This window comes from Rhea americana, unplaced genomic scaffold (genome assembly GCF_003343005.1).
Source record: "Rhea americana isolate MKP2758 unplaced genomic scaffold, rheAme1 scaffold_159, whole genome shotgun sequence".
In the NCBI taxonomy this organism is placed as follows: domain Eukaryota; kingdom Metazoa; phylum Chordata; class Aves; order Rheiformes; family Rheidae; genus Rhea; species Rhea americana.
The window spans coordinates 116,191-140,635 of NW_028185694.1; the positions used below are offsets into that span (position 1 = coordinate 116,191).

Genomic DNA, 24,445 nt, shown 5'->3' on the forward strand with positions numbered 1-24,445 from the left:
AAGTTGAATCACATGTAAATTTTTTCTGTAGGATTGCTCTTCCACTTCTTTGTCTCTGGAAATATAAGAAATTTTGAGAAATGTAATTTTGTTAGCCAGTTGGGCAACAGTCTTGTATTAGTTTAGTTTTCCATCTTAAAATGATACTATATACTGTAGTAGTAAGTGCTGGCTTTTTTTCTTAGTAAGTGTACACATGAAAAGAAGCAGATCAGGTATTTTTAAGCTGAACCTAATTTTGCCCAAGAGTTTTGGAGAGACTCTTGCTTGGTACGTTTGGGATATCCAATACCTAAACTTCTTGGCTTTCTGATAAAAGGTGCTTGTGATGGATAGGAGTTGAGGAGAAGAGCCTTGCAGATTCCTGTAATGTTTTCCTACTGTGGGAAGATTGGATCCTAGCTCTTTGTGATACTTCTGTTGCAAGACAAACACATGCAGATGTTCCTGTTGCATGTAATATGCAAATATGCAGAGGAAATGTATATAGCAAACCTTATATGCCATCAAGTAGTTACCATGACTGTTAGACTTACAGCCTTAGAGAGCTTTTCTGCATGCTTCTGGGAACCATGGTTTCTCATTCATTTTCTGTTCCTGTTCTTGAGAAGGCAAAAGTGTGTGATGGCAGTTAATAAGAATGTGTTGGTCTTTTAGATCTTTAATTTTTCATCAAAGRCCTTTAAAATATTTGKGATATATATATATATATATATACACACGTGTATATATACAAGTTGTATATTTAAGCATGTGAGTGGAAGTAAGTGACATGTATGCATGTCAAGATGGAAGGGAAGATAGGAGTTGTTCCTCTGGGTTTCTTCTCAATCTTGAGGCAGAAAACCTGAGATGAATAGAATTTATTGGAAAATATGAAGTGATATTTTTACAGTCATTACAGTGATGTGTTTAACAGTAAACTCTGAAGAAGTAAATTCTAATTTTCATATTGCAGTAAGATACCCATAATGTGTATGTAGTGTGCTTACAGATGTCAGCTGGACTAATATCTACACTCTGATAATGAATCTTGTAGATACTAAATCAGTGTGAGGTTGAGTTGTGTTTGTTTTATGGAGTGTACCTTTCTCAGGGGATGTTAAGTGTTAGCAGGAATAGCCCATGCCGTGCAAGAGTTATGGAGCATCTGCCTATCATTTGCAAAGCTTACCAACCTCAGAAGCAAATTTTATGTTCTCCTGTAGGTTACTCTAAAAGCTGGGAAGTATGCAGTCAACTTGGTCAATCAGAAGGCTACCATGACTTGGGTATGTGCCAGGAGCTCATGGCTTTTGCACTGACGCACTGTCCCCCAAGTGCCATAGAGACATTACTGGGAGTGAGCAGGTCATTGCAAACTCAGGTATGTGTTTCTAAAACTTTTCATGAAAGTTCAGTGCTTACCAAGGTAATAGAGGAGATTTCATTGTTCATTTTTAAGTTTGTGCCTTTAAGTTCTTCTCTTTTCTTTTCCCCTACCTCCTTTAACAAGGTTACATTTATTCTAGTGTATGTTTTTACTTTCTCTGTTGAATTGCAACCAATAAGGTCTCTCAAAGCTGTTTCTCTATGATGAGTAGGCTTCTCAAGTAAAAATGAAGTTGAATTTTAGATCTTAAGTACTTAATATTTCTAGTGTCTTCACAGAATGTCTGATTAACATTTTATTGGCAAATGCAGTTAAACACTTTTTTCTAATATTCTTTTCTGTCAGATTCTATCCAGTTTTTATACCTTATAGTGTAACTTCTGTTAAGTGTCCTCATACGTGTCCATTAAATGTTTATAATTATATTTTTATGATCTCTATCAAATGTGTGGTAAGTTTTCTTCCTTACTGATTTCAACGATGTAGTGGTGTTAGTGAAAATAATAAAGACTTGGATATAAATCCTCTTATTAAATTTGCAGTGAGTGACCGATTTCTTAGCAGGATTGGGTTCATAGGCACCCAATTGGTCATATGTATATGTGAGCACATGTAGCTATGCAAATTAAAGATATGTCTTGGCACAGAAGATCTTTTGAAAGGTTTTAGTTGAAACTGCACTGCAGTAATGCACATTGTCCAAAGGTTATTTTTTTTTTTCACTTTAACTCTGATTTGGCCCATATTCTATTACTTTCTAAGAATAGCTGTTAATTAGCTCATATTTTGTGTCTCTTGAAGAGTAGAAGGAAGAGGGGAGCAATAGATACATATACATGCTAATAAGGTAACTATAAGTGCACGTCCGTTTTCTTTGCAAAAGTACTTGTGCGGTAGTATGTATGAGAAAAATAGGAAACATGATATGAAAACAGTCTGTGCAGCTAAATGGCTTCAATAATAGAATGACATCAGAATAAAGTGCTACAAAGGTCTTAAAATAAAATCTAGCTCCTGCARGCTACTTATTTATTTTGTTGTCATGAAAGATATTCAAATTGGAGAGGAATAGGTGCAACACAAGCTTAAATACAAGTCGAGTCTTTGTAAGATTGAGAATTATTTAATATAGAAATAAAAAAAGAAGCTTATCTTTCCCCTTAAGACCTTATACTTGGAATTAGAATTTGAAGTCAAATAAACTTATGGCACTATATAAACCCAAATTTGTTAGACTTTGTCAATTCTGTGTTTATATTGCTTACTCATTCCTTCCAAAGTTTTCCTTTTTTGTTTGTTGGTATGCAGTGCAGCTGCTCTGGCACTGTTGTATCATGTCCCATGTCTTCAGAGAAAAAGATTATCTTGTCTTCATAAAGCTTGAGAGTGAAACTTTCACTTACCAATACTGCACAAAATCACATGGAAAAAAAGGTCATTTTGCCTAGAGGCTACAATAGTAAGAGGATGTGAAATGTATGTATGCGTGTGTTGGTTTCTTCTTCCTTCCTCCCCCACAGCCTTCTCCCACCCGCCTTATTTTCCTGTGGAAGCTTTAGCATTCCAAGTTACTCGCTTTCTGGTTACATCAGAGTTATAATTCTTATATCTCATTTATTTGATTGATGGAGATTATATTTATTCTGTCTTTATAGATTCTTTATCAGGCAATGAATTATCAGTTACTTCCTTCAGAAGGAGGTGAGAATATAAATATCTCAGGACCTTCATCATTGATCAGTAAGGATACTGAGGTAAGYTTTAAAGATAGTCTTTAAAATACTGATGATTTTATTTTGTATTGTGATGAAGAATTGAATTTGAGGCTTAGCAACATTTGCCTGTTTACAAGACCAAGTGAAAACAATCTAAGAACACAAATTGGTAGATGTTTTTGAAGTCCAAGTTTTTGCTTGTATACTTATATTTGCATCGTCTGTTGTGGTCTTGAATAGTTATTTCTAGGCAATCTCAGCACCATAGACAAAATACAAACCTAGAGACAGGTGAAGGGGAAAGTGCAACAAAATCTAAAATAATAAGATACATTAATATTAGTTTAATTTTTTTTGATCTSTTCCTATAACAAGGCAAAAATAAAATAAAATAAACCTGGGCTACATGTTTAATTCAACACTCTTTTGAATTAATCTTTTCCCCTTTTTTCTGTGCATTTTTTAATTTTTAGATATTGCCTGAAAATATTTTTATTAGCTCACATGTGTAGACAGGAACATCTAATCTAACTGCTTTACAGGCAGAGGAGCAAAAGAAGGCCTCTTATTATTCTTTATACTTTTCATGATTATATTGTTAACAAAACAGGGAAGTACTTTTCTGTTTAAAGAAGAAGTAACTGCCTGTTTATGAAAGGAGTAAAGATCTTTTTCAGCCTCTTCAGAGAGTACTATATTATAAGTTTGTTTAAAAAACTTCCTTTGGTRGGAGGGGAAGATTTTCATGTAAATTAAACTCCTTTATTTCTGTAGGCATAAACATATTTTAAAAGAAAACCAGCCAACCAACCAAAAAAAGAACTGAAGCAAGAAGGGAAAAAGTAGAGAAAGAAAGAAAGAARGTGCTTCATATTGTATAGTCCATTTTTTTTGAGACAAATATGTCTGAATTGCAGTTCCACTTAATGTCTTTTACCTCTGGGAATGTTCACTAGTGATAACTGGAGATACAAGTTAGTTTTTGCCTTTRATATGTTTAATAGGTAGCTAAACAAGTGCCGCATACATGTTACTGGAATGGGAGCCTATAATTTTTTATATGTAAATAAAATGGAGAGTAAAATAAAATAATACTGAAACTAATATTTAGGAGTGAGCTAGACATTTAACTTACTAGAATAATTTCTGTGAAGAAGAAATGTGTTCATGGGCATATATACTTTTTTTAGTCTAGAAATTGGTAAATAAATTACTCTTATTAAATGAAGGTTAATTAAATTTTGGAGATGTTTGATAATGTTGGTGCTGATGAGTACAATTACAATATTCTAATTTTGTATAACAAATCTGTCATTTATCATCTTTCATATGCTGTAGTCCTATTGACTATATGTATGTTGTAAGAGAAGAATATGCATGCATATAAATTAGTTCAGAAACAGCTAAGCTGAGCTAAGCATTAGTACTCATTAGACTTGAGTAAACTCACTGRTACTTCATTTCCCATTCAGTTTGGATAACTGAAGCAATTTTAACTATGCTGGGAAATTTGCATGTATAAAATTATCCACTTTTACTTCTTTTTTTTTTCATTTATTTTTTTTTCTCTCCATTGTAGCTGATTTTCTGGAATTGGAAGTAGGCAGACAGTTGACCTGGCAGATTTGTATTTTGCTTCATTGAGGATTTTTTTATTTGTTTGTTTTTTGTCTAATACAACTTTCTTGCTAGTTTGTATTTCATGATGCAATATTCTGAAGAGAGCTCTGTATATTCRTTAATTCTAACTTTTTGTCCTCTTGCAGTTAATTTAAATTGGGATTTCTASCTTCTTATTTCTTGCAGTATCTTGCAGTGATACAGGATAAAATATATCGAAAAATACTGTGCTACTGTATAGCCCTACCTTTGTTATAAATATCTGAATGTTAGAAAAGGAATATATTCAATAGCTGCTTTTCTGACTTGATTGAATCCCCTGACTGCAGTCCCAATAGTTGCGCTTAATACCTGATGCTTCACCTTTCCCTTACACAAAATTTTATTTTTTTCAAGGAAAAAATAAAATAAGATTTGTTGCCCTCTCATTCCTTTGCCCCAATTAACTAATTTTACTAATGCCCCAATTAACTTGTAGCATCCTTTTCTCAAGGCCATGACAAATATTTTTCTTCCTCACTTTTTCATACCCTTTCAAATTGGTACTCTGAACATAGTATTCATGATTTTGACATGACTAAGCCTTTTCTAGCGTRCATGTCTTTTTGTGCTTCCCTTTTTCTGTTACATTAAAAATACCTATTTGTAAATATATTAATATTTCAAAGCTTCTGTGACCCTTTCCTAACTCTTCTAAGTTTATCTAATATTGAATGGTTCAGTTGCCACTATCTCTTTTTTCATGATACGAGCCCACATCAACAACTGATCATACTTTTCAAACACTCTCCTCTCGATAGTGAGGAAGAACTCCTTATGAATGTCTGAAGTTAATTTGTTATTGTTTTAAATTTCTCCTCAAACTTCCTCCTCCCCYCCCAAGGTAACTTTCAGAAATCTTGATAGAAGCTGGTTACTTATGTCACAAATTGCATACAAATGTATCTGCTAACATTGTTGTCCATACTGACTTCARTATAATATTTCTGAGTTCTTGGTGTTTTCTGTTCTGTAGGAAGCTCCAGTTTGCTGTGATAAAAGTACATATAATTACGTTGTAAGAACTAATGCATTTKCATTTGCACCAGGATGTGCTTCATTACTTAAGTGCCTGGCTTGTCACTGCTCATTGAACTCAAGGAATCCATTGGAGAAATTATCCTCTGGAAGTTACAGCAGTTCCAACATAACAGGCGATTTTGCTTAATAAACTTCCTCCTTCTCCACCCTTTGTTCTCTTAATAGTATGCTGTAATTACCTCAGCAACTACTCTTATGCTGCTCAGAAAAAGTATCTCAGTGAACAAATTAAGGTCTTGATTCATGAAGAGCATTTCGGAATATTATTGCTAACATTATTAGATTATAATGCTTAGCCACAAGATGCTGTGCTATGTAGAAACAATAATCACAGTAATTCTTGCCTTGTAAATGATCGCTGACTTTATGCTTAATCTACTTAATACTTAAAACATGCATTACTTCTATTGTAAATAAAATCATTCTCTTTTGCATGTCTGAATGTGTAAATGTAATTACTGTGCAGTTGCACATTAGCACAAGAGGAATTTGGATTTGAAGAATCCTGCTACTCTTCTTGTGGAGTGAGGRGGAATCAAAACTATTTGATGATAAGAGTGCATATGTAATTTGAAGACATTTCTCAAAAAAAATTAGATGAATGGTTGTCTTCAGGTATTGCTAAAAAAGAATTAAGCTCCTACTAGCAGAGCATTAGTGTTGTCTTTTGCTGCTGTTTGTCCCAAGCGCTAGATCTGAGAAAAGACCAGATCTTTTAAAAATATGCATAAATTAGATTGRTAAATCATGCATCTTTATCACTGCTGCTTAGAAATGAGTGGGGAATGTTGTATTTATATAAAATGCACTGAAAAATCTTCAACTTGGAATCTTTGGAACTTCAGGGCAAAAATAATGCTTTCATTGCCATTTCAATTAATCCTTTGTCTTATTTTAATTTTTTTAATTAAATGAAACTGTATTTTGTGATTTAGTAAATTTAACTCTGTACCAACTAAATTAGAATTCTTCTCACAGAAAGAGACAGCTATCATTCCTGAAGKAATCATGTTCTTGCAAGAAGTTCATTTTCAGTGTCACTGAAGTCTTATGCTGAAGAGCAGAACATCTCAATGTAGAAGTCTGTATGCATGAGGTGCTTAAATTCCTATTGTAATCAGTAGAGACATAGCCAGTGGTGCATAGATAATAATTCAGTTAACCAGCCATTAGGTTCTTGATTCAGTTACCTGATTGTAGATATTCAGAACAATTTGAAGTGCTCAAAGGTATGCACCTGGCCTTCAGCTACTAGCCCACAGGTTATAGGTCCTCTGTCAGATCTGCTGGCCTTATGCAGATGTCYCAAATGCCTCTGTATATCACAGTCATCAATGCCTCTGTTTAAGCAGCTGAATCAAATCCATTGTTAGTTCAGGCTGGGTTACTTTCTAYGCTCCATTGACAAGATAATGCATGGTAAGAACTTACACACCTAATGATACCTAACTTTTAGTATTATAATACTGAGCTGAATCTTTTCCCTTAGCTGCTCATCAAGGGTCTGTTTTATTTTTGCAGGACTGGAGTTTTCCATTAGCCAGATGCATTAGCTGTTGTAAATATTTAGAAAGAGAAAACAAAATTCCAGGAAACAAAATACAAATGTAGAATGTATGTGGATACTTGTATAAAAGAGACTAGTTAAATTTGTTTTCCAAAGCTTGATGGTAGCAAGTCCTTTGTTATAACAGAGAATCARACCAGAATGGAGAAGAAATTGTTGTGAAGTTGTTCTTTAAGATCTTTTCCAACAAACAAACTCTAAATACATAATTCATGAGAAATGTGATGGGTATCATTTATAATGCTATCTCCTTGTGGTGCTATATATCTGTGAAGTGCACAATATCATTTCAGAAAACATTAAAAAGACAATGTTGATGCCTCGCTAAAAAGAGCGAGCTAAAGTGGGACTCCCATTTTAATCAACTTGAGGCAATATATTACTGATTAATACAATAAAACATACTGAAAGTAAGTTTTTCTTCTGCTTTTCTTTTTTTCTCTCTTTYTGCAGAAAAAWTCTACCTCACTGAAGTTAACTGATGTTTTGTCACTGATGTTATGGTGGGGCATAATTCCCTCTAACATAACTTAGGATCATTTTGCTCTAATGTCTGGAACTTTGTCATGAGTTAATAAGATGTAATCTAAGAACTCGTGTTCATTTATTAGTTACACTGGTAAAGGGTATTAAAAGAGAAAACTCTATTGTACGGGTAAATGAGTAACAGTATTGTTGGAGGAAAAAAGTTGAGGATGCAACCGTCAAAGTTTAAYGTATGGGGGGGAACATTTATATTTTCTGTTTCTACTGAAGACAGTGCATTTACATTAGTATGCTAGTTGTATATTTATGTTTGAACATGTGAGCTTTGTAAAAACATGCAACTGATACAAGCCTTTTAGGACTTGAGTAGTTAGATACCACAGATCAGCTCCCATGGATGTTTTGGTATTATTTGAGTGCTTTCCTTGAGGAGGGTGTGGTGTAGAAACCTCCTTTTGTGCAACATGCCCTGAGTTTTAAGAACAGATTTAAATGTGAGTTTACTGTGTAGGGTGTTTACATACATAGATTGCAGAAGAACCTTTGGTTTGAAAATAGACTGGGATCTCAAATATTTTTTTTACAGTCTGTTAATTTTGCTATATTCAGTGTCTCATAAGTGCTGAYTACAATATTTGAAATTTTGACGATACTTTTTCACTTGGTCTAGAGGTATTTACATTTCTTTACCACTTCCTCTACTGAAAATTCCAGGCAACTTAGTTGAGTCTTCCTCTGTACTAACATAAGGTTAKCTCTACTACTGACTATCTTCAATTATTAAGTAACTTTAGCATGTCATTGCCTCATTTGTAGAGAAATCAGTGTTTTAATAGAACCRTTAAACAACTATGTCAAACTGTATCATTATAAAGGTTGGAAATATAAACAGCTGATATCATGAGACTGTAATTTAATAAGGGGCAAAATGTTCTASTGATCGTTACTCCCTTTAGATTGAAAACTCCCATGTCGCTTTTAATTCCTTTTGTTTTTACACAACAGCTGTTGCTTAAATCAGTGAGCATTAAAATAAGTTATTAACACGGCGTGCCTGAGTTCTGATGTGTTCGGCTTTAGGTCACTAGYCTAATTAAAGCATGAGTCTAACATTTGCTATTGTGTGTTGGATATGCTCACAGGACGAAACCACCGTTTCCTCTAGCCAATCTGCTGATTTGTTGTACTGGACAACATCAAAAACCATGAAGGTGTTATCTAACACAACTATGACTACAAAAGCCATGCTGCATGCTGTCAGTGATGGGCAGTGGTGGAAGAGATCACTAACTTACCTTCGACCGTTACATGTAAGGGGTTACTGACATGTTTCCAAATGTTTGCACATTCACTAATATATTAGTATAGTGAATAAGGCAGGACTCCTTCTTTGCTAACTGATAACTGAAGACCACAAATGGGTAAACAGAGCTGAGACATCAACAGATTGTTTGTGGGCAAAACTCAGTGAAAGAATAGATCTATAAGCTGTTTCCTTTTCTTGTTGTTAATCTGTTTTCTCTTGCTTTTTTAGCTTAGTGATAGAAGGCATAGTTGAAATTTGGCAAAACTTCAGAGCATTCAGGGAGTAAAATCCAGTGAACTTCACTCTTGAATAGTGTCATTTTATTTCCAAAGCTGTTCCCTTTCAATTCCCCTTTTCTTACTTTCTCTGTTTCAGTGGATTTTATATAATGTTCACAATGTCAATTTCTCTCACACTACTTTTGAGGATGATTCTTCTTTTCTTAAAATACTGGACCTGATTCAGCATTTTTTTTATGTAGGAAGATTCCTGTCATCCCCACTGAATTCAATGGTATTTTCATTTACAGTTGTTTCCCTTCCATACAGCATTTATTTTTGTGTGTCTGTGTGTGTCTGTATACACATATATACACATAGACATACACTCTCTCTATATATATATATATATATAATTTTTTTTAAGCTTTTGTTACAGTTGAGCTCACCTACATTTTTTTCCCCCCACTAGGGTCAAGAATTTGGAGATGTATTGAAAAGTGGGTCTGGAGAAAATGCCACTGTTGAAAAGCAAGGCTGTCATCCATTTTATGAGTCTCTCATTACTGAGCCATATGTTGCTGAAGTAAGTCTCTATTATAGAGGTCTGAATTTTTTGTTATTTATAACTAAGTAACAATTTTGATTTGGGTTATTGGTGACTAAATAAGGATTTGAAATCTTGTGCAATAATAGAAGAACATCTGAGTTAAACAGAAAGGAAAGCCAGTRCAGGAACTCAGGCCGATAATTGTATATGATGCAAATGAACCAAATAGAGTTGCACTATGTAGTGGGCACGTGTCATTTAGTTATCTTATTTTACTTTTAGTGTGAAGTAAGCTATGGCACATATCAGAACAATTCTTTGGAAAGTTTTGCAGAAGTCTTACTGAGAACAGAGAAACTGACAGAAACGAAGAGTGAAGGAAAAGACTTACTTCCAACTACAGAAGGTATRGATATGTGTGTATGCACTTAAGTATTTATTATATATTGGAGAAGGTATGCATGAAATTAAATACGTGGAATTGCATGTAATATTCTGGGGTAGTGTCCTGATATTTTGTACTAGCTGTGTCATGGTTCAAATTTTCATGTCGATAGTCTTGATAAAAATAGCTGCAAAGTTTCTGAGAAAAGAGATATTTTTAAAAGGTGTTGCTCAGTAAAGACTACGAAAATTTAAAATGTTCAAGTTGGCTTAATAGAAGCAGGTGCTGTCATTTGGAGGCTGACGAGGATATGAACTTTTTGTGGGTAAAAAGTGATCTAAGGATTTTGAATACGGCCATGTATAGAGATAATTGAATAGAAATTTGCAAACCATTGTTAATCTTTCTTGTATGTCTGTGCATTCATTTGTTCAGATTCTATGTCTTTTTTTATACAACTTTAGCATTGTGAAATTTTTCAACATTTTATCTGCTGCTTATTGCTCATCTACAATTTTTGGAATTCATAAGGCCCTTTTGCTTCTTTTGAAATTTTTAGATTTCATAGGTTATACTTAATTTATTAAAAATGAAATGATTTCCTTTTTATTTTTTTAACTACAATTGTTTGTCTTTACTTTAGCTGTCTCCTGCTGGTTTAGAAAATGAGCTATTTAAATATTTACATGTTGTTTGTGTCTTTTGAAGGAATATAGCTACACATTTTACTCCTTGGGCTTGACCTCTAAAGAAGAGCATGAACAAAATCATACTGTCTTTTGGCCTTGTATTGGCATTTTGCTGCCTGTAATGATTGCTCTCTGAAGAGTGAAGATAAATGTTTACTAGCTGGGCAATTGTCAGGTTAGGGATGGTACTTTGGAAGAGAACTCACAATTTATTACGTATTTCTGAGGTTTTGCAGTCATTAATTTTTCAGAGAAAGGGAGAAAATGAGGTTCTTATAGATTCTTCAGTCCCTCATCCCAATTTTTTTTTGCAAAGCCTAAAGATGGTTGTTAGAATGTATAAAAGTAACTTAGTCTGTGTTCAGAGTAGAAAATACAGATTTTGCTAACTTCTTCATAAAGATTTTAGTATTAGATATTTCCAGAAGCCTGTTATCTTTACTTGGACAGCATCCAGGTATTTTGAATGTAGCAGAAACAAGCTGGCACTAGCAAAAAACTGTTGCTAAGAGCTATTTGAAGCATAGATTCTGATGGATGGGTTTATGTTTGCAGCAACTGGAATGTGTTGCCATCTAGACAATCTCTGTGATGGCTTTTCACATAAAAATTTGCTTCTTGTATCTGGCTGAGGGCCAGCATTTAAATCCACTTCAGTCTGATGGCAGTTTAATGATAATCTGAAAATTGTAGGTGATCATTCAAGCCTTTGATAATTCATCCTTTAGAACAAAGAATTCACAGTGTGTTTGTGTGTGTATGTGTCTAAATTATGCAGGTCCCTTGCCAGCATGCCCTTGGGAGTGATTTGTGTGTGAGGGGAATATTGCTATACGAGATTTCTTTAAAAGAAGCAAAGAGCTAGGCTCCTAGAACAGGGCTTTTAGTGATTAGAAATAATAATAATGAAAAAAAATACACTAAAGAAGCATGTGAGTTTTTTTTTTTTTTTTTTAACTTCTCCTGATATGCTCGCAATTCCCTATGCAGTTTCTGGTCCAGGTTTTCTAAGAATTTTGAAGGAGTTCTTAAAATTAATAATCTATGTTCACCACTCCCCTGACATCTAATCTTAAGAGTTTAATGCCAGGCACTATTCTATAATTGTTTGTTGGAACTTTAATAGCAAGCATGGTGAAATTTTGTTTCAGTTCAGAAGGAAATGCTGCCTAAAGCAGAGGCCCTGTTACCAACTGACAGACCACAGGCGCTCGCTTTATCTGTGCGTTAGTTCTTCTGTTTGCCTCCTGGCAGTTTGTCCATTTAGAGAAGACAGAATTAACAGTAGACAACAGAATCATCACATTGTTGTGGAGGAAAAGCAGATAATTTGGGGGTCAGTTTTACTAGAAGTAAATCTTCCTATGGTTAGAATCATTGTTCTTTATTGATGTATTCATTTCTCCTGTGTCCATGGGCTGGTATTTCTGACTGCAGTACCTGGCAGGAAATGGTTGTGTTGGGAGTTTATTGTTTGGAGCGGTTTTGTTTGTTTAGCTTTTGTCCAGTTTCACTTGAGGTGTAAATGTCCTGAAAGAGACTAGCTAATCTGGCTTTAAGCATTATATTCACAATTTTTGGTAGATGTGGGGTTTTTGCYTTTTTTCCCCCTGCTCACCTAGTGGCAGAAAAGCAGAAGTGGAAAGCCAAACCTAGCACACACAGAGTGCAGTTTGTCCATCCTTTCTGCTTAAAGTCTGTTCATAACAACTGCAGTTCATTTTCCCAACTGCTTGCTTTCTAAATTTATTTAAGCTCATCTAAGCTGATGTTACAGGGATGGAAGGAAATCTCTCTTTTTATTGCCTTTATGTTACTACTAAATGAACCCATTCTAGCCTGTGACACCTTTTCATTGACATTGAACTTAAATCAGGTTATTTATAGTCTGTTCGTACCTCATCAGTTTGATACGCAATCTAGATTTAATTGTCCATGATATAGTTAAAGGATTTCTATGTGAAGCTTTGCAATATATATGAGGCAAATCAGCCGATTTGTATCCCTAATCTTTCTGGGAATTCCCATGCATGTTTTGTTTTATTTGACTGATTGTTTATTCATGTGACACTTATTATGGCTTGTTGTGTTCAGGGACGAGCAAATTAAAGCTAAGGCTTGAGGAGAAGACATTTTGTATCATTCTTATTGGTATCTTGCAGTGTTCTCAATGTTATGCCATTGCCTTGATTTTTATAAGCAACAGATTTGTGTGGTGAATTGGTGCAGATGATGTTTCAGTGGCTTTGTTTAGCATGTTAGTACAGTATCTCATTCTTGTTTGGTTAATACATAAAACACTTTGCCTGGAAGTCAAGGTAAAGCTATGCTACAGTTTAACTACATATTATCTGTTTCTGGATGGCACTGATTGGTGTTTAATTAAGAATGTATAGAGTACTTCAAACTAGTGTCCAATAAAATATAGTTAAAATATTTCAGTTGCTAACTGTCAAATCTAGATGGGTCAGTAATTAAAGCTTTATTTCTCCTTCCTATGTCTTGCAGTTCTGCTACAGCTGGCAAACGATGCTTTACCGAATGATATGGCCTTGTCTCTTGCCTATCTGCTTGCACTGCCCCAGGTATGTTGATAGTGGTTTGATTTCTGTGCTTTTGCTAGGAAAGACTATTCATAGGACTACAAAATTCTACAAGAAATTTTAATTTCTTTTAAGGTTTTACAGTTTATGTCCTTCATTTAAAAAAAAAAAAGTAAAAATAAATGATTTGAGCAGGTGCATTTAGCAGAACGTCTTAACAAATGCTCTTGAATTGGGTTATGAGCATGGCACTGATGAAACGACATGTTTTCTCAGTTGCAATAGGGGTTGCACCATCTGACTGACACTGATGGTTCTAATGTAGTACAGAAATATGGATAACAACTTTGTGGTGGAGAAGAAACAGAGGGTAGTCTGAAAATCATTTGAGGTAGGTGGTTAGAGCAAGGGGAGGAAAGCATCATAATTATTTTTTTGTTGGTATTTTTATTTTTTTTTCTGATTTACTTCTGTGCCAGGAAAACCTGTAGGATCAGAGCTATTTCTAAATCACAGCAAGTAGCTTGTAGAAAGTTTGTGCTCTTAACGTTGTATGCTTGCTAATTCTTTCATCTAAATAAATACTCTCTTTCTCCTAGGTGGTAGATGCCAACAAGTGCTTTGAAAAGCAATTGCATTCTGCTTTATCTCTCCAGCTGGCAAGTTATTACTATAGCCTGCAGATCTATGCTCGTTTGGCACCATGTTTCACGGACAAATGCCACCCCCTCTACAGGGTTAGTACTCTTTCTTTTTAAAACTATATTCATTATTATGCAGCATTAAAGCTATTTTGAAAAGTCAGTATGTGAGTTAAGCCTGCTAAGGAGCTGTTCTGACTTATACTGTGAACAGCCTGCTAGGCTATGCGTAATTATTCTTCTACAATGCTGTAAATAGACAGGTACTTAACAATTTCTGGAAGAGTATATTGTGCACTTTTGATACGCAATATCAAGCATCTTAGTAAACAGCCCTATCCATCTTAAAAGTAGCTTATAAATATTGAGCAAATAACGAGCATAACCTATACGGTAGTATTTTTGGTATCTTTTGGTATTCATATACTACAGTACTTTCTTAGATTAGTCAGATGTGCATTTAAGTTAAGAACTGTGCTGTTCAAAAAGTTGCCATGGCCTTTGTTAAGGTAATTTTTTATATTTTAGATTACATATTGTTTTTGAAATTCATTTATGTTGATTAACTTGTTGATTTCCTTTGACAAATATCTGKTTTTTTTTAAATGGTACAGCTTTGCTTCTTATTGTCACCTGTAATTAAGACAGTTATTAAATCAATAAATATTGCACTAAATCTTAAGAAGTGAAATACAAAAGTTTAATAGGGCACCAGCTGTCATTCCTACCTGAAAAATGAGTGCAAGTCAGGCCACTGAGTGCTCCTCCCTTCCTTCGAGTCTTGGAAAGACTCCAAGAGAGCGTGTCTGAATTTACAGCAGCTCTTTACTTCGGTAGAGAACTGCCTCTGTCCTGTATATTTTTCAGCACTTTTGGCCACAAGTTGTCTGAAGAGAAGCAGTTTTCACTAATCACCATCATGGCATGAAGCGGGGGKGGTGGTGGTGGTGGGCATTTTTCCCATGTTCCAGATGATTTCTGATATGCAGAGTTTTGATACTAGCCCATTTCTGCAACTGGGCAACTTCTTGTGCTCTTGTGGACATTTGCATTGTGCTACCTCCTGCTAAGAAAACTTAGGCCACGACTGAATTTGTGGAGCTTCTAAAACATTTTGGTTGCAAGGAACTCATTTATGTTCATAAAATATCTTTCTTATCAGCCTTGGTTTTTCTCCTGTGAGACACCTTTGATTTTTTAAAAAAGATATTTTTTTTGTTACTTTAGCTTCCATCTTATGAGTGAAGATGGACAGTCTTATTTTCTGAAAGAAGCTTTGTAGCCTTTCTAAAGAATAAGTCATAAGAATATTGACAGATATGTTAAAGCTTCAATTATTTCTACTCAGATTGTCATTTAATAATCAAAATCTTCTCAACAGCAGCAGATAGTTCATCTCCTACCAATATGGTTTTTAACAGAATCTTTCATTCCATCTTGGTAAAATACTGCCTATGAGTGTATAATAAGCAGTGGATTCTAGTTTGTTTGCTGAAAAGAATATGTGCTGTGTTTATGAGTACTACTGTTAAACAGTATCTTTTGGAAACAATTGTGTGAGAAGAAACTGAGTGGATAGGATGAACAAACAAAACAAAACAGAGAGGCCTTAATACTCAGTGTGGGGTGCAATGAAGAAATACTGCAGGAGAATACATTTGTTGTTACCACCGCCAAGGGTGAGGTAGTGTTTCTGAAATAAAAAGAAATCATCCTTATTTCCCTATTTCTTATCTTTGCTTTGGTTTTGAGCTTAGTTAGGACTTGGCAACAGGTCGCTGTGGCTGAGTAAGGCCACTYCTGCATCTAATTTCTGCACATCAAATTGAACTATCCTGTGTTTTGTGGAAGCTGTCCTAGTCTATGATTTTAAGATCAGCCAGGTTTCCTTTGCCTCTTTGGCTTGTTCAGAAAACTTAAGGTGAGGTCGCATGGGAGGCTGCTGTGAAAAATAAAGTCTAGCCTCCAGAAGTCCAAGCTCTTTCTTTTTCTTTTTCTTGTTTGCCTTCCTCACTTCCTTCAGAATCTGAAATATTCCTATGTTTTGGTTCCTTCGGAGAAGTCTGCTATTGAATATCATGTTCCCTAACTGTTTTTTCTTCCTCTGTGTCTGACAAACTCCGTAAACCTGATCTGTCTTGTCCTGCCATGTTACACCAGATCAAGTCAAGGAGTTTAAAGTCCCCTATGAGAACCAGGACATGTGATCTTCCAGTTGTTTGAAAATTTTTTTTCTATCTTTTTTTAAGTGATCTGTAGCAGATATCCACTACAAAGTCTGACTTTCTGGCCTTGGCCAGCCTATCTATCACCCTTTGCATAGAAAAGCTCCATGTATTCAAGCTGCTTGTTCGCATACAATATACACCCCATCGTCTTTTCTGTTTCTCTTTACATATCCTGTCTCCATCCTTCACAGCACTCCAGTCATGTGAGCTATCTCACCACATTTCTGTAATCTCTTGATGTCATAGCTCTGACTTCGTATGGACTTCCAATTCTTCCTGTTTGTTCTCTAGGCTGCTTGCATGTGAATACAGACAGTTCAGATGGGCTCTGGTCCCCCTGCTTTCTGAAGGGGAATGTGAGAGTCTTGTATGCCTGCTGTTTTCCAACCAGCGTTCCTTGATTCTCTTCAGGCTTTTGTCTCTTCAGGCTTTTGTCTCCACCCACTATTGAAATTAATTTCAAGCCTTCCTCACTAGTTTCAGAAACCTGTTGCTTAAGCTGTTTTTTTCCTTACTTTGTCATGGAGACCTTGTAGTCTTTGTTCTTTGAAAAGTGTCCTGTGATTGTAGACTCTCAAAGCCTGCTGGTGACAGCAGCCACACATTCAGATCCTAATTTGCAGAATGGATGCCTGCTTGAGTCGTTCTCTTTTCTCAACATGTAAAGGAGAACACCAGTTAAATCATTTCTATTCATCCTAGTCACCAGAGCTCTATAATCATCCTGATGACTAAATCAGCATGTCTGTCTGCCTTGGTGTTATCATTTGTACCCACATGCATGTGTTCATGGATGTTTTATTTCTATTAACAGCTTATCTCTTCAATTGTCCTATCCTGCTGATCTGATGAATGACTAGAATGTGATATCTGGGGATTTGTTTTCTCTAAAAAGGAATAAAGATGTTTAATTACCCTAAGGTTAATTAATATATTATTTTCCTGTCTCCATGCTAATAATCTAATGCTGAAGTGTTTCTATAGTTTTGGAAAAGAGTATTTTATTGCCCTTACCTGGGAGACCAGGTTTATTCTTGGTGCCTTAAGCAACGGTTCCAACAAATGCTGCTAAATTACAAGAGAGGATGGAGAATTTTGCTATTAATAATGGATGAGGGAAGAAGCTATTAGCAGAAAATTCTTAAGTAGTTCTTTTTTATTATTACTTATTCCCTTACCTATTATTTTCTTTCAAGAAAACAACAAGCTGATATTTGATTCTTGTCCTTCTCTGGGTTTCAACAGACAATGTATTGAAATAGTAACCTCAATAATTCTTTGGGATGCTTTTGATAATGTCAAGAGATGTTAAGGAAGCTGGGAATTCTGTTCCACAGAATTAACTGGTCAGATTTAATTAACTTTTGATACGGGGAAGGAAGGTATGGGTTACTGTCTGAAACAGGTCACCTATACAGTGAACCTGTGCTTATATACTTAACCTGCTTCTCTTTTACTACTGCTTAGAGAAGCCTCTATTTCAGCTCTGTATAAGAGGTAGAATTAGGGCTTATGAATTGTTCTGCTCTAACCTCACATAAAAACACTTTTTCTTTTGGATTTTTTAAACAAAGTAGAGGTTTTTTTTTGATTTTGCTTTTACTATTTCTATCACAACTGTTGTGTATTTTGTACACACTGCTGTTTCTTATTCTCTTTTCCTTTTATTTGCAAACTACTCTTTCTGTCTGTTCATATCTTCCTCAGTAGAGCTATATTGAGGGTTTCTATACTTGCCCTCACCACAATGATACATGTAGGCTTTAAGTTCATTAAGTAACTATGACAAATACCTGTCATGTGTAGCTTGTTCTCTCACCTCCTTTCCCATAGAGAAAAAACAGCATGTAGGATGTTTTTTTAATTGTTACCTGCTGGTAGATGTTTATCTGTTTTGTATTAACGAAGACAAGGTTAAAATAAGAATGTTTTATACTTGGAATCAGATATATAGAAGTTTGTGTTGAYCTTATGGGATTTAATTTTGCTGGCTTTACTTAGTTCTGAAGGCAGTTCTGCCACTTATGTGTTTAAGATTGGCCATAATTAATAATGACTTAAATTTTGGACTGTCAGAGGTATTGTATAAGGACAGAGGGCAGATCTTATGAGCTGCCATATGTATTACCCTTATTGGATCAGGTCCAATACCTCTTTATTATATGGCATTGTAGTTCAGAGTAACAGATAGGTCTATACAACCAAGATGAGGTTATCTCTCATCAGAAATCTAATGCTGGTAAACAATTGAATTTGTAATTAAGAATAATATCCTTCCTCATTCTTAACCTGTGAACTTAACTCATTATAGGTAATATATTTTTAATTTCAAATTGGATTTTTATACATGAAATTTTACTACAGTCTATTAACATTAATATGCAAAACTGATAAACTACATCAGATAGTCTTGTCTCATTGTCTTGACATTCAGCTCTTTGTTCCTAAACTCTAGCTAGCACTAAGTCTATTGCAAATGGTAAATGGATAGGGCTCTGTATTGGCTTGTGGCAGATTTGATACATGGTGATATTTGCTGATGATCTTTGCTGTTATTACTACTTTGAGCTCAATTACTACTAAGGTTCGAACAGTTAGTTCCTCTTTGCCTCTTTCTATTCACTTAATGATGCTGGCAACTAGCAAATTCTCTTTGGCAATGTGATTTCTTCCCTTCACTGTTTAGATCTTCTGTTTTATGTTCTGCATTGAATTCAAGATTTCTTACTGGGCTTTGGGTTGTCCTTACTTTCATATGACATTAAAATTACTTTTTTATTATTCACCCAAAGCTACTTTGTGCTAAACACTGTTTCTTGTTTTAGGACAGCCTGAGCTGCATTTTCTTTTCATGATGCTATTTATGCCTAGCACTGCTTATACATGGTCAGATACTATTATCCATTAAAAATTGAGACATGTGCATCTATTTGGTACRTGCTCCTGTTCCTAGGTTCTGTGCACATCTAATGGTTCTGAAGGCAAATTGGAGAGTGAGGTGAATACATACTTCCTCACTGATGTTCCTGTGTGTGCAGTTTGACTGGAAGGAGAATGAGGAAGAGGGAAGGCACCATGAATTTTAAGTGGCAGGCTAAACACTGATTTTGGATCAACTTTTTAAAAATCAAAGTAGTCCAAACACTTGACATGTAGTCTTGACATATAGCATGACACTTCAATAATTAAAAGAACATCCTATCATCCGAAAACTTAGATATTGATTACTTAGCCCTTCTCCAGGTTATTGACAGAGAAGTTGAATAAAAGTAGTCTCATAACTTTTCCTGGAGARTTCACTACTGTCTTCTCCCCTACCCAGAAAAGTGACCGTTAWGCTTTCTATCCTTTCACCAGCTTTCAGTCCATAAAAGGGCCTTTTCTCCAGTCTTATAGTAACTTAAGTATCTTGACTGAACTTTGATGGGGAGCCTCCTTGTTTGGAGGATTTGTCTGCGTTTTGTCTGTGGCATACCCTTTATCCATATGCTTATACGACTCTAGTGGGTTAATGAGGCAGGCTTCCCTTTACAGAGTCTCTGCTGACTCTTTCTCACCAAACTGCTTATGCATGTGCTCAGTGATGGACTTGAAAACTCACTGCTCTGTAGTTCCAGGTTCCCCTYGAGATCCCTGTTTTAGACAGGAGTTACACTTCTGTCCAATCATTCTGGCCTAGTGGTTATTTGTAAGGTTCAGAGATGCACCTGAGCTTGCAGCTTGTGTTCCTTGAAAACTCAGGGGTGAATGCCATCTGGTCATGGTGGCGTACTAACACATAAATTATCCAATTAGTTTGTCACTTTCCCTCTATTTTCTTCTAATTGACCRAACTCTYCTGTTTTCTCTCTCTCTCTCTCTGGTATCTTCAGTGGTAAGGGCTGACATAAGGAATTCACAGAGTTCTACTATAGATTTATTCACAGGTGCTCCCCTGACACCTTGTCGCCAAGTGGTCATACCACTTCTCTAGGTGGCTTCCTGATTTTGAGTCACTTTTCAAATTTAATATTAACTTAACCATTTGTTGTAAGATATTTTTCAGAATTTTTTTGTCCTTTTAATTTCCTACTTGACCTATCATGTTTTGTGGGTTTTCTTGTTTTTATTCATTTGGGCAAGCTTTCTGTTTCTTCATGCCTTTTCATGTCTTTGCCCCCATGATAGGTGCCTTAATTTCCTCAGTGAGCTGCGTAGAGCTCAGAATTTTGACTGCTTTGTTTTCTGACCTGAAAATTTTAAGTCTGAGTGTTTTATCCCAAAGAAATTTTCTCTCTCTTGAAGAGACCCCAAATTAAATAGAATTCTGCTGGCTGACCATTTGTCATTTATTTCATTCAGACCATTTCTTAATGAACCTCTAGACTTCCTTAGATGAAAAGGCTACTACTTTTTGGAAAGAGTGACAGTAGAGAAGAACTTTTTTGGAAGYATACACTCTCCACTTCATATTTCAGCAAGCTATTTTTCATGTACTGCTTATGTAACGATTGTGTTGCCTACTAGACTATTCAATAGTATGTCCTTGCTACTTGTTCTCAGTGGCACATTGCCATATACATCAAATATAGATGTATGTTAAATGTAGATTTTAGCTCTACTACAGTTAGTGAGTTGGATTTGAACTTCCAATGAAATAAGATCCAGAACAATTTCCAAGTAAGAAAGAACAAAAAAAACTGGGATTTATGCAGCTGATGTGCACTTCTGAATTATTTTATAATGTTGGAAGAACTTGAATGTCTGATACGCTACGTTTTTGCTTTTTGTGCTTTATAATATCTTCAGGGCACTTGTATGCTTCTGCTAGAACCTGATTTTTTTGGACTTCTCATTTAATCTTTGCACTGATTCCAGTAATATCGAGAAGGAATTTTCCTTCAAGTGACTTGAGTGCTTGTTTTGTGATCTCAGAGAGATAATTAGGGTATATGTTAAACAGGTTCGAACTACTGAATTAACAAAGAATGGTGAAAAATTATATTGCATGTTTACCATTTAAACATTAATTTTTGATCTAGTTAATCTTGATATATCAGAAGACTGGATGGCTAGCCTATCTGTAATATTGTAGATGTATGAATCTCTAATTGTTCAGTGTCTCCCTGACTTCTGAAGCACAGGAAAGAGACATTCTGAATGAGCCTTGAGATATCCAAAAGGGATTTCTCTTTCAATTCACTTTTTTCCACTTATACATGAATTTTGGCAGTGCGTAATCCATAARGAGGCAAAATATGAGCAAGGTTTGTCATATGCTGGAGAAAAGCAAAGCGAAAAATGTTGATGGATTGAAGTAGGTGGGATAAGAGATGGCTGGAGGAACTTAAGGTTTTGATGATTATCAGTTAATGTGAAGTGGTAAGAATGCTTGAAAAGATGTCAGCGGGAAATTTTTAGAGRGACATGTTTATTTTGCCAGACAATGTGTTATTTGGGTTCAGAAAGCCTCAGTAGGCAGTTGTTAACACAGCGGGCTGCTGCTTGTTAGTTCATGGACATCTGACATTGTAATTGAGCTTCATCCATCATACTTTATCCATCATACAGCACCGTAGTATTATAATGTTTTTTTTTGCCTTTTGTGAAATGGAAGTCTTGTTCAGGTACAGAGCAATCTTCAGCAGATGTTCTTCATTGCTATGGCAGTGTCCTTGGCTTGGTTCCCCACTATAATTAATCTCTACTTTTGCCCCAGAAGATCAATGTGCATATCCTAATAAGCTGCTGTTACATTTTGTATGCTCGTACGTGCACCTGTCACGTAATGGTGAATGCTTTGCTTTGGTTGTCTGATGTCATGTATATCTTGTCTTGTTACAAAAGGTTGTACCTTTTGCAACAAAACTTGAAAGAGAGGTGAAGGGTTCTGTATCCTTTTATGATCTGTTGAACTGTTTTCTTTCAGCTACTGTATGTTCATTACATTAAGAAATCAGGAAAATAAATTGACAGTAAATCATTGTTAGAATCATAGCTCACTCCTAAGAAATAAGAATATTTACATTTAAAAGCCTTAATGATGATTCCATGTGCAGTTTATGTACGTCTTTTTGCTAATGTAGAACTGYTGCTAAATAAATGAATGATCACATACTTCCTTAAATTTGGTTACGTATAGACACAGAGGTTACAGTACTTTTAGAAATTGAAGATAATATAGGATTATTCTGCATAAATTGCCATTATTGCTATCAAGACTGCAAAACTGATTTTTAAAAATATTAAAAATATATACTTGAAACTTTTTTTTNTTTTTTTTTTTTTTTTTTTCCCTAAAGGAACACTAAACTAAAGAGTAAATCAATTTTTTATACAAGGACAATTAAAAACCTCTGCAAGAGAAAAATCAGCATTGCTTGTATTCTTTTATCCAAACTTCTGAGAAAAATAAAGATAACTTATAGCATAACTGACTGTGAAATGAAATCAAATTTTAACAAAAATGAACAAACAAAAAAGCTGAAACCCAAGAAAGWGGTTTTAAAAACACCATTGGAAATGGACAGGCCTGCCTATACAAATGCCATCTCTGAAGTATCTTGTTTTTCTAGCAGTAAATTTTCTAAAGAGTGGGTAGTTAAAGTTGAATATGCGCTTCCTGTCAAAAGCAGTTTTTGGAAATGACTTCAGAGCCTGGTGACCTTGGTATTTTCTGTGCTTATTCAAGATACTAGTACTGAGTTAAAGTTAAGCTGAAAAATGTCTGAGGCACTTTCCTATTTGAACTTAAAAAATATATCTCTGTCATTGAGTCTCTAAACCATTTTCAGGATCAATTCAATGAAAGGACTGTGAATAAGGATCAATAGGTCCTACCCTTTAGGTAGAATTGTACTTTGAGATCTAAAGTACCTAACTTATCCATAGTCACCTGAAGTGCCTWACTTTCCTATAGTTTCCTTTTTCCTGTTGAAGTTTTTTGTAACACATTTCAGCTTAGAACATAAAATTTTAACAAAATATTATTCATCTTGATTGGTAACCCAGGTAATTCAGGAGCACCAGACAATGCTGAATTTCTGTTGACTAAGAGAGTTGGTTTTTCTGTCTGTAGTGATTGTTTTGTTTTTTTTGTTTTGTATGTGCATGTATGTCTTGAATAAGCTCAACACTTTTAGATTAACCTAAGAAACTTTCTTGAAAATCTATATTGCAAAAAGTGAAGGGGTCATTGAAAAATACATGTTTTCTTACTCAGAAATATTAGCAGTGCTCCAAGATTATGATGAGAAAATATTTGACTTYTGCTAGTTTAATAATTATCATAGAGAAGGGAAGATACAGGTGCTTTGTTTTATCAGGAAGCTCCTGGATACTTTATATTCAAGCTTTAAAATACTAAAATGTAGAAGCACTTGCATGTATCTGGTTGAGTAACTATACAAATTAAAATGATACTATACTTAGAAAATTAAAATGCTATCACATTGTACTTAATTTTTATATTAGTCATTTATTTTTCCCGAAGTCTGTATGCTGCTGTATCTGACACCAGATATATTAAGAGTAAAGACATGCTTTGAAAGAGCGTCCACAGCATAGTTCATTCATAAACAAAATTAAAAGTTTGTTTAGAGAAAAGGGAGATGAACAGAAGTTTAGGATAACTACCTAAATTATGACAGTATTTACTGAGAGTAATGCTGAAAGACTGAAGACTGAAAATGTGGAATGAGTTAATATATTATACTTTACTTAAAATTATGTAATAATTCTTCCACTAGAGTAAAATGTACCCATTTTGTATTTTCAGAGGTCATCTTTCACTTGACTTCTTAAACTTTCATACATCGTACATTAAAACAGATTTCAGGTGGAGTGAAGTGATAAGATTTTCAGCCTAAACCTGAATTGTTGATATCTAACCCATTAATAGGTTGTTTGTAAGAGAATACAAGATTAAAAAAAAAAAATCTCTTTTCTTGGGACAAAGTTATGTCTTTCTTGCTAGAACAGCTGGTTGAAAAAGAAGCAAAAAATCATTGAAACAGAGCATCAGAGCAATTTGTTCAAATATTCAAACATAAGTCATTTAACATAAT

General features: G+C 34.9%; 1 protein-coding gene across 1 annotated transcript in view; it reads left to right on the forward strand.

The window, feature by feature from the left end:
• Positions 1 to 24,445, forward strand: part of NBAS (NBAS subunit of NRZ tethering complex) — a 173,755-nt gene that overhangs the window by 66,790 nt on the left and 82,520 nt on the right. Inside the window, exons 34-40 of the mRNA XM_085299977.1 lie at positions 1,209 to 1,366; positions 3,028 to 3,126; positions 8,983 to 9,150; positions 9,837 to 9,950; positions 10,197 to 10,320; positions 13,497 to 13,573; positions 14,131 to 14,268. Coding sequence (XP_085156103.1) covers positions 1,209 to 1,366; positions 3,028 to 3,126; positions 8,983 to 9,150; positions 9,837 to 9,950; positions 10,197 to 10,320; positions 13,497 to 13,573; positions 14,131 to 14,268 — 878 coding nt within the window. The remainder of the gene's footprint in view (positions 1 to 1,208; positions 1,367 to 3,027; positions 3,127 to 8,982; positions 9,151 to 9,836; positions 9,951 to 10,196; positions 10,321 to 13,496; positions 13,574 to 14,130; positions 14,269 to 24,445) is intronic.